This window comes from Thermobia domestica, chromosome 9, assembly GCF_964235325.1.
Source record: "Thermobia domestica chromosome 9, izTheDome1.hap1.1, whole genome shotgun sequence".
Classification (NCBI taxonomy): domain Eukaryota; kingdom Metazoa; phylum Arthropoda; class Insecta; order Zygentoma; family Lepismatidae; genus Thermobia; species Thermobia domestica.
Window position 1 is genome coordinate 267,430,134 of NC_137462.1, and position 18,126 is coordinate 267,448,259.

General features: G+C 35.6%; 1 protein-coding gene across 3 annotated transcripts in view; it reads right to left on the minus strand.

The window, feature by feature from the left end:
• Window positions 1–294: 294 nt before the first annotated feature.
• Window positions 295–18,126, minus strand: part of LOC145660682 (uncharacterized) — a 154,400-nt gene continuing 136,568 nt past the window's right edge. For all 3 annotated transcript variants that reach the window (XM_081726022.1, XM_081726021.1, XM_081726023.1), the window contains one exon: window positions 295–10,310. In XM_081726022.1, coding sequence (XP_081582148.1) covers window positions 9,607–10,310 — 704 coding nt within the window. In that variant the 3' untranslated portion in view covers window positions 295–9,606. The remainder of the gene's footprint in view (window positions 10,311–18,126) is intronic.

The following is an 18,126-nucleotide window of genomic DNA, read 5'->3' on the forward strand; positions in this document are numbered from 1 at the left end:
ACAATATATTCATCTTGCTGATTCTTTTTCTGCTTTCCAATGTTTTTCAATAAATTAAAAATCTGTTTATAACAAATAAATTATTTACAGTTAAAACTTAACACAGAGGAACAAGGTCAACAGGTTTTGTTTTCATTTGCAACACAACATTCACTTGATTTCTATCAATACAATAATTTCACGGAATTACTTAATGTTTGGTGTCAACGGGAGCATTAAATTAACTCTAGATTAAAACATCATACAGCACATGCAGACTAAATGGAGGCTAGAAATAAAAAAAAAAAGCAGGAGTATAACTGAATCTAACATTTATTTACAATTTTTATATATTAACATGTTTACAATCGTTATCAAGACTTGCTTGTTCTGGAAGAATGAAGCATGGAATTTTCGTGAAGATAATACAGATCTTTATTTTACTAAAGCACATTTAAGTTTAACAATTCATATATGGCTCAAATGTAGAACTTCTTAGTTATTAGATAATGAACCCCTTTCAATTAAATAAATGTTTATTTGATCGCACAGTGACACAGACCCAGAATGAACATCTCATAAATATGCAGAGAAAACTGTCTGGTACTCAGTGGCGGCTTTAGCGGGTAGGCTGGGTAGGCACGGGTCTACCCAAATTTTTTGAAAAATACATAAACGCTAAAGATACAATAAAGAGTAAATATATTATCCCCTATTTATATTAATGGAAGATAATTATTTAACAAATAGCATCAACCACTACTGTAAAAGTGATTTCTTACTGTTATTAATCATTCAAATGTGTATATGTATCCTTAAGCGAGGAAGCGGGCCTATCCAAAATTAAAATCCTAAAGCCGCCCCTGCTGGTACATTTAAGTTTTATAAATTCAACCACAAGACGTTCGAGAACGGAAAATTTCCGGTACTTTAGATAATCAAAAGGAAAACAATAGAAAGAAATAATATAGGCGATATACGAGGGCATATAAAAACTATCACGTCATTACCAACAATATAAAAATGGAAAATTGTAGCTATTTCAATTCTGTATTCTCACACTGGTCCTTCGTTCTTACACTGTTATTCTCGCACTTATATTTAAATTTCGTCCATTCTGTAATTCTTTCACGAACAAAGCTAAATAACTGGAGTAATGACTCACGATTAAACAGGTTTGATCTTGTTGAGATAACGACACAGAATACGTAGTCTCTGAATTTGATATTTACATCTGAAATGAAATTAAATCTTTGAGTTTTACGTCCCACTATTATGCCGGCTAGGCTAAAGAAGACGGTGATGGGAAATGAATGCAATGGTGGAGCGGGAAAAAAACGGGAGAACTCCGCGGAAACCCATGCATACGGTGTTTGTCCACCACTAAGTCCACTTGGCGCAAGCCGAGATCGAACTAGGGACCTCAGACACCAAAGCTGAACGCTGTACAGTGAGCCACTACGATCCCGTTTATATCTGAGTTCCGTCCATCATTCAGGAGCTTGCTTATTTGCAATTTTGAAATAAAATAAAATCTTTGTGTTTAACGTTTCACGATTATGTCTGTTAGGCTGAGACGAGTGAATGATAATACAATGAGGAATTGGGAGGAAACGGGATTAACCCGAGAAAACTCATGAACACGATGTTGTTCCCCACAAACTTACTTGGTCGGGAATCGAACCTGGGACTCGACGTACCATGATCTAGAATCGAATATGGGGCCTTCGATAAAAGGTAAGCGCTCTACACTACGCCACAGTTCCCCCATCAAATTTGATGTGATTTTTAGTTGAGTGTCCCTTTCAGCAACGAGGTTATATAAGACTTGGACCTACAGCTTAACGTGGAATCCGAAGCACATGACCTCAAGCGGCGAATCGAACCCGGGTCTGCCACGCCCAAAGGCACGAACGCTAATCGCTTAGCCAGGACGGAGCTTTACCCCCATCGAAAAAGACAAGATTTTAGTTGTAGGTTTTAATATTCATTTTTACTATCACGAATAGAACTTGATGTTCGCATCGAACTGCACACCTTTGTGATCGAACCCAATCTTCATGAAGAACGGAAGACTTTTTAACTTTTATCGTTTTCGTGAATCTCAGCTTATCTCAAAGAACGATTGCCCCGAGTCGAATCTTTACGTTCAGTAGAAAGGCGTTAGTTAGAAAAAAAGCTAAAGAAAATACATAATTAGCTCTTGAACAGAAAACAGAGCTAAGCACACAGACGTACAATTAGAAATACATCGGTGACAAGAGAAAGAAACCAGCCCTTTTCAAAACGCGTTGTAACTAGTGATGAAAAACTATTACATATAAAAGTAATACGAAAGAAAAACCAATGACTTTCTCAGTAGCAAATACCAGCTCCGGCCACTCAAGATGGACTTCACCCCCCCCCCCCCCCAAAAAAAAAAGTTTATTCTGAATGTGGTGCGATATCAAGGAAGCTATATATTATGGAATGAAATTATCAGCTCATCCCATAAGTAGTGTCGTTTTTTCGATGATCACTGCAATGACGCCATCTGACAAGCGAATAGTGAAGTTAGCGATACGCGCCATAGCTGCCATGTAGGGCACTTCATTGTGCAGTAGTGATAGGACAGCGGTTTACTTCACGTTTTGGAATCATAGCTTGTGTTTGATCATGGCAGTGTCGGAGGACAGCATACGCCATGCCGTGTTGTATGAGTTTTGCCACGAACATTCAGCGAGCGCAGTGGTACGAAACATTAATGCTATATATGGTCAGGGTGTTATGGATATGCGGAAGTCCCAGAAGTTTCAGTCTCAGGACACTAGATTCACCGATAAGCCACAAGAAAGGAGACCTGTGCAGCTGGACAAGGATGACCTCCGAGCAGCGCTAATGCATACTGTTGAAGAACTGGCTAGCGAACCCATTCGACCGTTTATCGTCATCTGCAGCAGCTTAGGACGTCTTGAAGATCGATAAATGAGTACCCCATGCGTTAACGCCTCAACAGAAGCAGCAGCGAGTGGATCCTGCTCATCTGTCACAGACATGAACCATTTCTGGACAGAATGGTGACAGGGAATGAAAACTGGGTCCTTTACCATATTATACGCAAACGTCAGAGGGTACCTAAAGAAGAGGTTACAGCAACTGCACAAAAACAGGATCACCCCTGCCAAGTTGTGTTGAGTGTTTGCTGGAATATACATGGAATAATCCATTTTTGAGCTCCTGCCATGTAACCAGACAATCAATCCAAATGTCTACTGTCATCAGCTTGAACGCCTACAGCCTGTATTGTTATAGAAACGTCATGCTCCGGTTCATCGTAAGGGTGTGCTCATCCACAATGATAACGCGCACCCACACATGCCAAGAAGGTTCTGTGCTAGGATCGAGGAATGTAGCTGGCGTTTTCACCAGATTTTGCATCAACAGCCTTAACAGTCTTTCTTGCAGCCTTCTAAACCACATTTCCGGTAAAACACTGCAAGACGATGATGTGCAACAAACAGTGACCCAGTCCTTTGCCTTCAAAACCAGTGACTTCTTTCAGCAGGGGATTGAACAACTGGTTGAAAGGTGGCAGAATGTTGTGGAGTCTGATGGAAACTTTTTTTTTTTTTGTTTTTTTCTGATTAGCAGTAGTGTTCCAGGTAAGTTGTTCTTTTACTCACGCCGCAAATACATTACTTATGGGATGACATGGTAGATTAGACTATAACGGCGCCTTTTACGGCGACCAATTAGAATGATTACGTGAAGCACTATTAGTTGAACGTCCACCTTTTATCAACCAAAAGGCGTAATATTGTACTAGTACAGCTAGGATGGGACGTCCTGCTTTATTCCCATATTCACCGGAAATAACTCCCAGTTACTACCTCTTATTTTGATCCTTCGAGCACAGCATAAGGAATAAGAACTTTCAATCTCATAATCATATAAAAGAGACACTGGAGTAATTTTTTGCCTGTACGGATGAAGTGTTTTTCACAGATGGAACTTTGCATTCAGTTGATTGTTGACAAAAAGTCACAACTGACAGTAATGATTGATTATATTACCATTAATGTATATTTTGTAACGAAAGATCATATATTTAGATATGATTGAAATGATGGTTTCTATACACCCAATAACATAGTTCTAGATACATGCATGTGGGGATTTTATACTAGGAACATTGACGATGAAAATCGGAGAGGAAATTTAAGAGAAATGCGAAAAAGCTCTACAGTTAAAGGTACGATTCTAGCAAAGGAGAGGTTGATGGGACTCAATTAAGATTGTCGGCGGCAGGATTCGAACCCTGATTTCTGACTGAAAAGCAAGAATGCTAACTATTTATCTAAGCTTACTTGCTATTATTAATGCTTTACTTCCTTATTAATCTTTATGGGTGTTTAGATTATTATAATTGCAGCCATAAAGCCCAGCCGACATTCGTCACTAATGTTGTTTCTAAGTAAAACTGTTTTAACTAATAACTGTAAAAAGGTAGTGGCTCCGGACATAGTTATGTTATATATCTTAAGCATTGTATTAAATTATTATATTTGTCTAAATATAAATTGATGAAAAATTAAAAAGAGAAAAAATAAAAATAAAATGAGAGCTTGACGCTCATATACTTATCTGTACAGCGGCCATCTTGATCTCCCTATTGAGGCTTTGCCCAATCATTGAATACAAAACATGAAATAATTCTCTCTTTTCGTTTCTATAGAATCGATAGCACATTCTACATCATTGTTTGACTATTTGATGGTAATATGTAACGAAATTACTTTTGTATTTATTTATTTCACAAAATATCAGTCTGCAAGTTTTATGAATATTTAATAACAACAATGAGGAAGAAATTCGATTACGGCACTTTGTTAAAATATTACCATCTCAGTATTCACCTCGTTCGGCCAGGACGACAATTTTCGCATTCCAACTCGGAACTTCCCGACTGTAAAGAAATAACGCTAACCACTAGCCTAGGTGCATTTGGTAATGGATCCAGGTATCAGAACTGATTTTCTCTTGGTAAGTAGATTCTCTTTGCTCCTTCTTACTGCATGCACGTTAGATTTTTGTAAGTAACTACTTGAAAGAAGAAGTAAAATATATATTGATCAGAGCGCTTTGAATGGACTTCGGAATCCATCTACATTATAAATCTCGCCAACGTAGCTTAGTTGGTGAGTACAGTATAAAACAACTGAACAAAGACGACTGAGAATATAAACAGAGTAACTAAGAATGTATTTCGAAATTAATTCCAAAACTTAATAACTTACTAATATTCGGTGAAAAATACATTTCTAAATAAAATTTTAACAAACTTGTTTATATATTAACTACGTCCGTCCACTTTACTGGGCAAAAATAAATCGTCCGACGATTTTTAAGTATTTTTTCTTTAACTTGGTAACTGTCATTCAGGGTGTCTACCAAGCAAGCATAATCAAATTCCCTGACAAAATTATAATTTTCCCTGACTGTCATTCTTTTTTTCTTAGTATAACTCACGAAAAATAACTTAGATTTAAAGTGAACTGTAAGTTTTCATCATTGTTTATATGCTTATACAATATTCTACAAACGTACAAATGAACCAATTCATTTACCTGTAATTTATGACTATTTTAGTGGCATTCCTTCACCCCCCCCACAGCCCGGGAAAAATTTTTTCCTTGACATTCCCTGACTGGTAGACACCCTGTCATTGCAAGCGAAACCTTAACAAGGAAGTGTTTGGTTTAACGAGATTCTGATGGAAGAACTTGTATTTTTCGCTACGCCCCGCCCACCTTGGAAATTCCTTCAGACAACACTTGCTTTAATGATGTTCGTCTAACATTTAAAATAATAATAAACAAGTAGCAGCTGGTTCGATCCCCGGTCAAGTAAGTTTGTGGTGAACAACATCGTGTCCGCGGGTTTTCTCGAGGTACTTCCGTTTCCTTCCACGTTCTTCCATCACTATTCACTTGTCTTATTCATCGTCTCCCTTAGCCTAAAGAGCATAAGCGTGGAACGTTAAACTTAAATATTTCATTTTCATTCTCACAAACTTTAATAAGATGAATTAGTATTTCAAAACAAAAGGTATTTAAGTCTATAAATTTGTGGCATATAAAGTTATTTATTTTCTTTTAGGGTTGTATTCCACGGTCACTTAGTATTTTGTATCCTGAGCATTATACTAACCAGCTAATCTCAACAGTACTGCGGTTAGTCTATCAAGAAAGAGAGAACCGTAATTATTCTCATAGGAATACATAGGAAACCAATTTTTTTATTTTGTCTTGGAAATCGACGGTCTCCTGTTTCTTTCTTTGTCATGAATTTCAGTAGGACCAACTGTAAACTCCCTGCATCACTTGCGGACGTTTTTGACATCGATGCATGATTTGCCATGTCAATTGGTGATAATTTTCAATCGGTTTCACGCCTTTAGCGGTGAAAAACCGAATAACTGGGCGAACATTGCACTTGGTGGTAGCGCCAAACGGGAGATTCATTACAAGCGGCTGCTAAACCAAGACTGTGCGTTTTAGCGCGGAGTGTGTAGGCTTGTTTGGGAGTGGGGGTAAACAAGCACAATAGTGTTGCTAATAGCCACACGAATAGTTTCCCTGCGTCCCCAGCGATTTTGAGATTATCCTCGTATATTTACCAACACCTATACAATTTACAAAAGAAGTTCTTACACAGTAAAACTTCGGGGGGGGGGGAGGAGCGGGAGGAGGACACGGTAGCTCACTGCTACAACGCTAACTTTCTCTGATACGAGGGATCCCTGGTTCGATTTTAGGCGATGGAAAAGTTTGTGATCGGCAACATAGTGTCCGAGGGTTTCATCTCACATTCTCATTCCACTGTTTCATGATTACCCGTCTCGTTTAGCTTCCAGGGCACATCTGTGGGACATTTAAATATTTATTATTCGTATACAGTGGTGTTATATATATATATATATATATATATATATATATATATATATATATATATGGAGGGAGAAAGAGATGGATTGGTAGATAGATAAACCATGTAAGGTAGACAAAAGCAAACTTTTTACTGGATGCCACAAGTGACACGCAGAGATCTACACAGTATCCTAATACAAGGTGATGTGACGAAATTAAGTAGTACTGCGAATATATTGGAAGCTAATTATGCACGACAAACAGTTGTCAAAAAATATTGGAAAGACTAATTTCAGCAATTGATCGACAATTGTTGATGATGGTATATATGCGTTTCAAATATAAATAACCCTCACCACTACACTCAGTTTTTATTCTTGATATCTAAGCATTTGAGATTAAGAAATAAACGCTTATACTTTGTTTGAGAGATCATATATTTAAACCTGTAGCTGTACGAATTTCTACAAACAAAGATAGTTAAACTAAAATTTACTGTTCCTGGCTATAACTGGGTAAAATTTACTGTTATGTTTGGGTATAACAAACGGTTCTGCGAACTGGAAATATTTTAACAACCGGTTCTAGGGAACCGGTGCGAACCGACTGAATAAAATCATCCTGCGTGTAAGTAAAACAAGAAAGAAATGAACTTGAAGAAAAAAAGGAATAATGGTCGGAAGATCAGATAAACGATTTAAGTTCAGCCAGATGTAACTCTTCCTTGTTAATGTAGTTATTAACAGGTTTAAATTTCTTTCAGATTATACTTATGGTGAGTTTAGACGAAATGGGCCGTTAGTAACGAAAAAAGAAATAGAAAACAAAATTATTAAAGCCTAAATTTATGTCAAGACCCAAACTCTACGTACGTGATATTGCCGAAAGTTGGTAATCACACCATGTAGATTTGATTTTTTCCCGTTTATATTGTCCCTCATAATCTCTACACAACTGAAGCACTTTATACTGTAGTTTTTGTTTTAAGGAATAACATATCTACAGTGATATTAACGTATGTAAGTCTGTGTCAATGTGTGGTCATACTAAATTTTCTGCGCGTTCCATTTCAATATTTTTTTTTGTTTTTACAACATAAAAATAACAAGAAGACACTCAATTTTAACGCTGTTTATGTAACAAACTTTTTAAAAAAAAAAAAAAACGAGATAACAATTTCAATACATACATATTTTATGTATTGAATGTTACGTCACATTTTTTTTATTTCATGTGTACTTCCCATGAGTTCAAAAAACAAACAAAAGTTATAACACAAACAAACCTGGAGAAAAAATATATACAGGGAGATATGATAACAATTGTATGACCAATACAAATTGACAAGCTCTGATGTTGAGTATCACTAACTGCTGTATTGACTTGTACATAGCACCTTTGTATTCTATAGTTATACGTAATAATTTTGTTCACTCTCATATATTTCTATAAAATGATCACTCTGTGCAATTACTAATTACATTTGTGTGTTCCTTGATAACAATTTATTTCTTGAATGATTAGTGATTTGTTTCCAGCATTTTTTAGTTTCCGTTTACGATCTCTGAAGGAAAATATGCATAACGAACACTAAATATTTGAGCTTTGCTTTCTTTATTGCCTATTTTGCGTAAAAGCACTTTTCTTTTTTTACTGCTAACAAAAAAACTTCGATTCCTAATTATTCGATATCAAATATTGTCACAAATATATTTTTCTTCACAATTTTATGATAATCCTATCTATTTTGGTTCTGTACGCCACTTCGCCCTGAATTGTAAACCCTGACAAGTGATACAAAAAAGATGAACACGGTTTATTTTTCTCACTTATTTTGAAGATTGGTCTCATTATTTCTACAAGGTCTACATCACTCTCTCGAATTCAATGGAATGATCTCTACGTGGTATCATTATGACAATCCTTGTTAGACCACTAAGCACAAACAGCCAAGTTCACAATATAAAGGAAACGTTTGGCCTACCAAGGAGAAGGAAAAAGTTTTGTATTCAACAACAGTAATGGATTTGGTGCCTTAATCACAAACACAACCTCAGCACCAAATCACAACATTCCTATTTTCTCTCGAGTTTTCACAATAATATGATTGTTTGCAAAGAGTTGGTTTTACAAATAGTTATCAACAACAGTGACCGACAAAAGAATATCTCTTAAGTTTCTATAGCATCATATACGTATGACTTTCAAATTTACCAAACGGAATACAATATTCCAATGCACTGTTCTTTTACTGTAAATAGTTGACTCTACCTGTGTACTGCAGCTATCGTACGTAGAAAATATCGGAACACAGTAAACTCTCCTATCAAAAGCAATTGTGTTTAAAACAATTACACATGTATATACTTTTTGCTTTTAGAAGAAGAAAAAAAGGCTTTTAAAAGTTATCAGATGTGTCATTAAGCAAATAACTTATGTCAAGAATGTACAGTGGTATTACCGTTAAGGATCCTTCGTTTTCTTTGGTACTACAATGTGTAAACTAGTAACTTTTGTACTGATAGCACTTGTAAGTGATTATTTGAAACATGGAAGAATGCACATGGATTATGCACAAAATGTACACGTCAGTCTTTTAAAGGGAAGTCAAAGTACTAATACACACGCAATTGTAATTTCTATAGATTTTTTTCCCACAAGTATATATACACATAACATCATTTGTAACATTGAGTGACTAGGAATCGAAACCAACGCATTAGATCTCTGTTTCAGCTGATGATATTGAACCGCATTGGACCCAATGGCTGACTGCTGAGGTGACACTGTCCATCCTATCTATTCGATGTCCAATTTGAGAATCATTGCTTGAAAGTGACGCGGAACGTGATCGAGGACTGTGAACTAATACAGTACTACGCCATGAACCATTGCTGCTGGAACTGTACGTGGTGCGCTGGGCAATATGACTGACGCGGCTACCATCAGAACCATTACAGGTCACAGTCGGTGCTTGAACTTCTGACTGCCTACCATTAACACCATACACTAGTGAATATGAATGCGCATTGTCTAGTAAAATATTCGCTGATGAACTTTTCGAACTAGGCTGTATACCGACCGCAGAATTTCTAGACATTTTGGCTATACACATTTTCCCTAATGGTTTCACAGTCTCACCAGTTGATGTAACTACTTCGTTCCCTTCTAGTTTCCCATGTTTTCGTTTGCTTTCACCGCATAGTTCGTCACAAGAATCACATTTTTCATCGATGCAGGAACCAGATGTTTGTGTCCCTTTGTCCACGTGCGAGCTAGTGTCACTCTGAACACAATGACACGTATCGCAGTGTTTCTGTTGAGAACGTTCTTTCTCTCGCTCCTCCAACACTTTGGCCATAATAGCAGCTGACACAATGTCTATCGACTTTGCTTGTTTTGTTTCACTTCCACTTTCTTTGTCTGAAAAATAAACATAAAATAAAAAATTAAACAAAATCTCAAACCATAACATGACACACTTAAAATGAAATCATTTATATATTAAAATGCTAGGTTTGTATGTTTGTGGTTAATTCTTTTGACAATATCATCTTGAAAACCACAAGCTTTAGAAAGATGCTGTTTTCACTGATCGATTGCAAATTTTGTGTAGATTGTTCAGTTCTAGTTGAATATTTTAAAAATATGACTATTTCTTTATTACATTTTTTTAGTGATACACTGGAAGTATTGAAATTTTAAGAAGTAAAATATCATATTCTATGAGTTATACATTCCAACATCACATATTTGTATATAGGGTTAGTATATCTCTCCGGCGTTTGTTTCATGGCCAAACGATAATGAAAAACGAAGGATAATTATCTCTCCAGTCTAAGATGAATCTTTACTGATTGACGTGTTTTGCCCAATGAACACCATATATCACTGACATTATAATTAATTGTGTATGTGTGTAATGTATTTGCTTATTACATACTGCATGCAAGAAGAAAGAAAACACTGATCATACATGAATTAGAAACTCCAACCGGAAGTAGTTGAAATCTTACAAATGGTGTGATATTGAAAAAAATCTCCACTTTATAGTACCCCTTGCCGATTTTTATCAAGACGTCTTCACTTGTGTCTGCAAAGGAATATATACAGATGTTGTGAGGAATGACAAGGAGATTCATACTGTATGTGAATGATGCGTTGTGTAGAGAGCACAGGTTCGGCTAGTATTTATAGTTTGAATTTGACACTTTCGATTACATCAAGATAACGTTTTAACCAGTTCACAGGCTACACAACTTGTTAAGTTAAATGTTAACAAATTTGAGTCTTAATGTATTATAATCGTCATATACTCAATAATTTCTTAACTTCCTAGTTATATTTTAATTTTTGCGAAATATTTCAAATATAAAGTTACCATCAAGAAAAGACGAAACAGTGAATAAGAGACCCTTCACATTGTTAATGTATACTTAAGAATCGTTTAATCTTCAGTTCCTTCATAACGATTTTTTTTTTTTTTAAAGGAAAGAAACAATTTCAAGAAAACCAAAAATGGATGAAAAGATTGTGATCTTGGCCAATAATTAGTTTTTGAATCAGGGACCACAAAATTTTTGAACGGCCCCTAAAATGAATTTTTATATTTTCTACGAAATAAGTACATCATACTGAGTTAACCGATAGTCTGAGTTTGGCTACACTATATGTAGTTTTCCAGACATAAGACCTACACGAAAATTTTTGATTGAAATATATTGGATCTTCTGCTCCAAAAAAGAAAGAAAGAATCTTTTCCCACATAAACAACTAGTTTATCAACAGGCCTTTCTCAATTTTAGAACCGTTGCACCAGAAGTGAAAAATCTGTTTATAAACTGATTTCATTTTCATGTGAGTGATGTAACTTGGTGAAAAGCGGTACAAAATAGGTGGCTGAAACCATACGGGGAAAGTCTTATAAACAACGAAAAGGAGTTTCACTTTTTCCCTTAATAATTATGAAGGTATCATTTTTATTTCAAAACAATGATTCACTAAAATACGTTTGAGAAAATTCCATTTTTGTTAAAGGTGTAGAAAATGCTATTCCATAATATCGATTCAAGTTCTATATGGAAAACAGGTTTGGAACTAAAACCTTCTATTCTTCTTGCTCCTAGCTCAATAGGATTGACATAACGTTATAACTCTCTGTTAAATTTAATTCCCATATCCTGCTCATGACCACTGCGTTGCTCCGACTGACCTTAAATTGCTCAGCGAGTTTCCCCACAGTCATCATTCTCCGCCCCTTCCTTCCTGTCTATGTAGATAACTTACTGAACGCTCCTCGTATTCAAATGTAGTGTTAAAAAAATCCTTTCTTAAGTGAAGCATGTTCGATTTGTAATTAAATAATACATGAAGAAAGACATTTTATTATTTATTTGCACTAATACGCGAATATGTACTATACAAACATAGGGAACACAGTCGCATTGCTTTTTGTTTCAGGTTACAATTCAATACCATTACAGCGAATTTGATCGTGAGCGAATTAAATTTGTTATACGTTATTACCGAACATATCTTTTTCAATGGTATTCCGTTCTGAAGATTTTCTTTTGATGAATACACTTCAGGGTAGGCAAAAACCATGGTTTTTATTTAAAAAAACAAAAAAACCGGTTTTTTGGTTTAAATCAGTTTTTTTTGGTTTAAACCAGGTTTTTATGGTTTAAATAATTTGCTCTATATATTCATATATATGGACAGAAATAAGTTTGTTTCGCCTTGATGTTATTATGCAACAACCGGGTTATGCAGGAAGGAGTCACATAAGCTTAAAGCGGAATAAAAACAGCTTCTCGAGTTACATCCGAGAGAAATTGTCCTCCATTTGAACTCGGAACCAGGACTAATTGGCCACAAATGCGGTACGTCTGCCGACTCACTCACGAAGGAATCCTGATTTTAAAAAAAAAAGTTGTACTGATCTTTACATGCTTCTTAACATAACTGTCAAGTCATTTCAGAAGGACAAAAAGATAAACAGTTGGACAAGTGAAACCATTACACAGAATTACATATGAACAATTTCAAAGTACTACGGAGTACAGAAGAACTAATTTAGTTCAAGTTAGTTAACAACGACTTTTATTGGTCCAAATTAAAGAAATACACCGACTTAATCTGCATATCAATAAGAAAAGTGAATAAAGATACGAATTATTTGAGTCCACTTTGGTTTTTTTGGTTTAAACCAGTTGTTTTTTTTGAAAAAAAAAAAAAAACAGCTGGTTTAAACCATGGTTTAAAACACCTTGGCTTAAACCAGCCAACCTTGATACACTTTTATAGCCAATTCTGAAACTAGGCGTATACTGAGGAACATGATTGAGGAAAGTAATTATGATCACATTAAGGTTGTTATTTCAATTCAAGTTTTGAAGTATATTTTCGAAAGTGGAGGGGGGAGAGTGATATTGCGTTTTACTCCCCCCCCAAAAAAAACCTAGTGGGTTTACCACCTGGAAAACCTGCTTCACCCTGCCATGAGTACCAATAAAATTTCAGTAATATTCTTAAGTTACCACTACTGAGACAAAGAAATCAATGTAAAGATTGTGTTGTGAAAAGACACACTGAGAATGAGTGTTCGATTGTAACACTCGAAATATTACAGTAAAAATTGCCCGAGGAACATCAGCAGGTAAGTCATTCGAAATATTATAATGTGTATATGCTCGATAAGTAAATTATACGACATCAACCAGCCTGCAAGCGTCAGGCCGATACCTAACTTCTTATCATGCACAGATCCAGGATTTCAACAGAGAAAATATACTTTCTACTGAAGAACAATAAAATCACGACAGAAGAACAAAAAGGATGCTACAGAGCCAGAAAAAATCCAAGGACCAGATCATACTAGATAATGTGCTTACTAAGCAAGCTACATTTCACAAAACAGTGTACCATTTATAACTACCAAAAATTTTCGATTCAATCCAACATCTATATCTAATGTAGAAATGAAATGAAATCTTTGAGTTTAACGTCTTACAATCATGCTCTTTAGGCTAAGGGAGAGGATGATTAAAGCAAGTGAATGATGGAAGAATTGGTGGAATGAGAAAGTGGGAGGAAACGGGAGTGACTCCTAAGAAAACCCACGGACACGATGTTGTCCACCACAAATTTACTTGGCCGGGGGTCGAACCAAAGACCTCACGCACCAGTGGTAAGCGCTGTACCACTGAGTCACCGTGCCCCCTATATCTAATGGAAATACCTCAAGTATAAAATACATCCTACAACCTTCCACTTTCTGAAAACAGCTATGAAACAACGATCCACAGAACTACATCTCTCCAATGATAAGAAGAAAATAGTATTTCAAGAAATAAAAACGAACAGAGGTATATTCTAAAGGGGATTCTCTCAAAATACTCTACATAATGTCCAACCCTTTTCGCAAATCCTTTGCAAACAATCCCTATTTATGGCTTTAAGGTAATAGTCCCAATCATGTGTAATTAACCACCTACTATATACAGACGACCTAAAGCTAAGCACCACCTCCATCGTTTAATAGAAATAGAAACAGTTTTTAGCCGTGACATCTGTATCGAACAAGGGATAGACAAATACCAATCAACATCTCCAAAAGAAAGAAAGAAAGAAAAAAAAAAAAAACAATTCACTACAAATGCCTGAAGAAACCACTACAAATGTACGGACCACTACAAATGCCTACTGCATCTTCGAAGTACTGAACAGAAAACAATGAAACGCATCTTACAGGAACATTTAGAGTCAAGAATTAATTTAATACGCAGAATTCAAATTACTAATGCTAACAAAGTTAGTCATCAATACATTTATAGTACTTCTTATACACTTATTTGGCCTAATAAATAGGTAGTTTATAACTTAAAAAATATATATATATATGCAATTGTCTTTCACCAGCATTTATTTCTTCCTCACTTTTCTCATTTTCTGTGAGAAACACAGAAGCTAAAACATTTTGAATAATTAATTTTATTTTTTTTTCCTTTTCGCAGCGAATAACGTACTTTTAATTTGAGACACCAGTCAGACGCACTCGAGACACCGTCGCCAGTCAATAAGACACCAAAAGTGAATGAGAATAATATCTTGTGAAACCCAGAGCGTAACTGGGTAGAAAGCCAAATGAACGATAACACATTCAGAATTGCCAATTTATTATTATTTTTCGAACTGTTTTCTGTATATCGTTAACCTAAAACATTTATCAACTCCTTACATTTTCCATTAACTTAGATGGAAATATTTATAGGAGATGAACCGTGAGAAATACCTGTTGGCTATATTCTCAAGAAGGTAAAAGAGTGTAGTGACTTTCAGTGTTGCTCGAACTAAACATGTACGCCTAAGGACAATTACCATACAATCATACATGGATTTTCATAGGTCTACTCGTAACATCTTAAGGAAGCTACTAACAACACCAGAGTTTCCAGTTTTATGACAACGCCAACAAACTTTGTACATCTCAGAAGAGTGCATCGGTGTAAACCAGTATATGAGCCTCGTTGGTTCGTTCTTCAGGTATTGCATATAGCGCAGTGGTGTTCAATGTTATATTAGGGTGTCTACTAAAATTCCAAAATGAAATTTCGTGACTTTTTCGTGAACTTTTCTGCCCCAAACCATAAAATTTAATAACATTCTCAAGAACGAATTTGGGTGCGAATTGGGCCGAATTTTCATGCATGCGATATTAGCGTGCTTTGCTTTCGATTTGGTAGCGTCTAAAGCCGACCATATACATTTTTGGTGGTGAATTTTGACGTTTTATAGAACAAAAATTTCAGTCTTATGTATTTATATTTGTACAGATAGCAAAAATCGTGACCCAAAAGCTAAATTTCGTGACTTTCTTGACTTTAATGACCGTTTTCTGATTTCGTGACCGATAGACACCCTGTAAATTTTTTTTATAGATAATGTAGTGAAAATGCGCTAAAGCGGCAGTTAATATTTTTCCATTGCGAGAGCAGCTGATTCATTTCCTGCATTGTTCGCCGGCTGCATGGTGTGAAATCGTTGTCGGGCTCTTAAGACGATTATAGTAATTTAGCCATCCATTTTCAAGTCACTTGGAGGGCTAGTGGAATCAGCATGGCAAGGAGTGAAATTCATCGCAATATTGGATAATCACCAATCCCCCCTTCGCCAGTGATTTTCTGAGCTATACTCCCTCCCTCTAGTGAAGTAAAACACATTGTGTTTGAGTTATACTGATTCGAAGTGTGAGAATACCAGTAAAAGGACAATAATAGTGATAAAATTTTAAATTTTAATATATCTTAATGTTGCACTTAATGCGTAAAAGTGTTCTGGTGTTAGATTTTCATATATCGTTTTCTAGGAATATATGATCAATATTCATTATCCAGGTAACGTATTCGTATTTCTTTTATATGGTTGTTGACATTTCATGGCATCTCGTATATCGTGGCATGTATGACATTTACCATTTTGAAAAGAAAAGAATCTTAGGCTCTCCCTATCTAAGATTTACATCTTCTGTTTTTTCTTACGTACTACGAGTATTAAAAATGTCCAATTCTCCGACCACTCAGGCTTTTGTTTGATTCTTTTTTCTGGAGATTACCTTTACCGAGGTATATAATAATAGTCCATGGGCTGACAAGATTTGAGTATAATTTGGGGGTACCAGATTTCCTTCAAACCATGATTGTATTGGTACCTGTGGACAACGAAAAACTATGATGGCCATCTCGGAACGGTAGCTTTTCAAGATGGTGTCGAATCAAAGATGGCGCCCGAGTTGATTTACAAAACGCAATATCTCGGCTCCTAATTATCGAATTTTAACGCTCTGAAAAAGAAAGAAAAAAAAAGATCATTATATTTGCAACAAATATTGTTCTTATCATTTCTGCCGTATCTCTGACGATATGTGAGGAAAATAACAAAACCAACTTTGGATCGCTTTAAGTTTCATTTAATATATACTAATCGTGGGAAGAAAAGATTTTATGAAAAAATTCTTCGGATTAAAAAAAAAAATAATTAGCTGTCGTTTGATATATTTGTGAACATTCTAACAATAATACAACCGGAAATATCAAGATTTAAATGTCCTCAAAGGTCCGCAGCGTTTAGAAAGCTCAAATAAAGATCTAATTTTTAAAATAGAATTTTTCTTCTACAAAAAGCTCGTAACACGAGCTACATTTCATATTATTTTACTCTCTTAAAATGTAAACTTACCTTGCGAATTTTACTTCTCCTCTTCACTGTTTGAAAACCCAATTTCTTCGTTAACTCTATACTCCTCAACATCTATTTGAGGTAGGTTGTCACAATCGGCGAGCTTATAAGCAGGTGTACAATCCATGTTATTAAACAAAAAAGAACAGCTAGGCAGCTTATAGAAACGAGAACAAGCTTTTGGGGCACGTAATCCGTCATCCACTGAACAGATAAATGTCCACTCTCGTCAATTGTCCAACATTGGTTTTCAGGCTCGGAAATTTCAGGAAAGGTCTTCAGGCATCGTTTTCAAATTACAAAGTTGTAATCTGCTCTAAGAACATGTTGATAGAGGCAATCTTCGCAGGGAGGAAGTTGAACAGAGTCGTCTACTTCGAAATAATGGTACCGTGCTTCATTTGCTCGATCAATACGCTTATTTTCCACACACAGGAAGGAAACATCCTTTTGTAGTTGGCTGGAAAGTTCACTGTTTGTATTTCAGTCTCTTCCAAAGAAAATAAATAAATGCATAAATTCATCATTATTTCGTAATAGTTTAATTGCCTTTAATTTTCCTTTACATAGCACTAACTGAATCACAACCAGTCATTGCGTGAAGGGAAGGTGAAGGAGATTCTAAAGGAAATCACAAAACAGAGACAAATTTCCTTACGGTACATCAATAAGACGAGAGTTTTTTGTTCCACGCTTAATGTAAATATTACTTTGATTTTCAATGTACACAGACGCATATGCAGACAGAACAAACACATCCGTGTCATTTTACTGACATATGACATTTGAAAACTCTTGTGAGGCATATTTAATATGTAACATCATTCTCGTATCAGCTTCTTCTTGAGATGACAGTTCTGGTACTTCACTGAAATCTTCTGCTGTCATTTTTAAACGCTTCTTTCTATACGTTATTTTCCTTTCAAATCCATTCTTTTCTTCTTTTATCATCAACTTTTTGCTAGGAATCTCGTTAGTTTATTCTTGCTGTCCTTATTTCTTA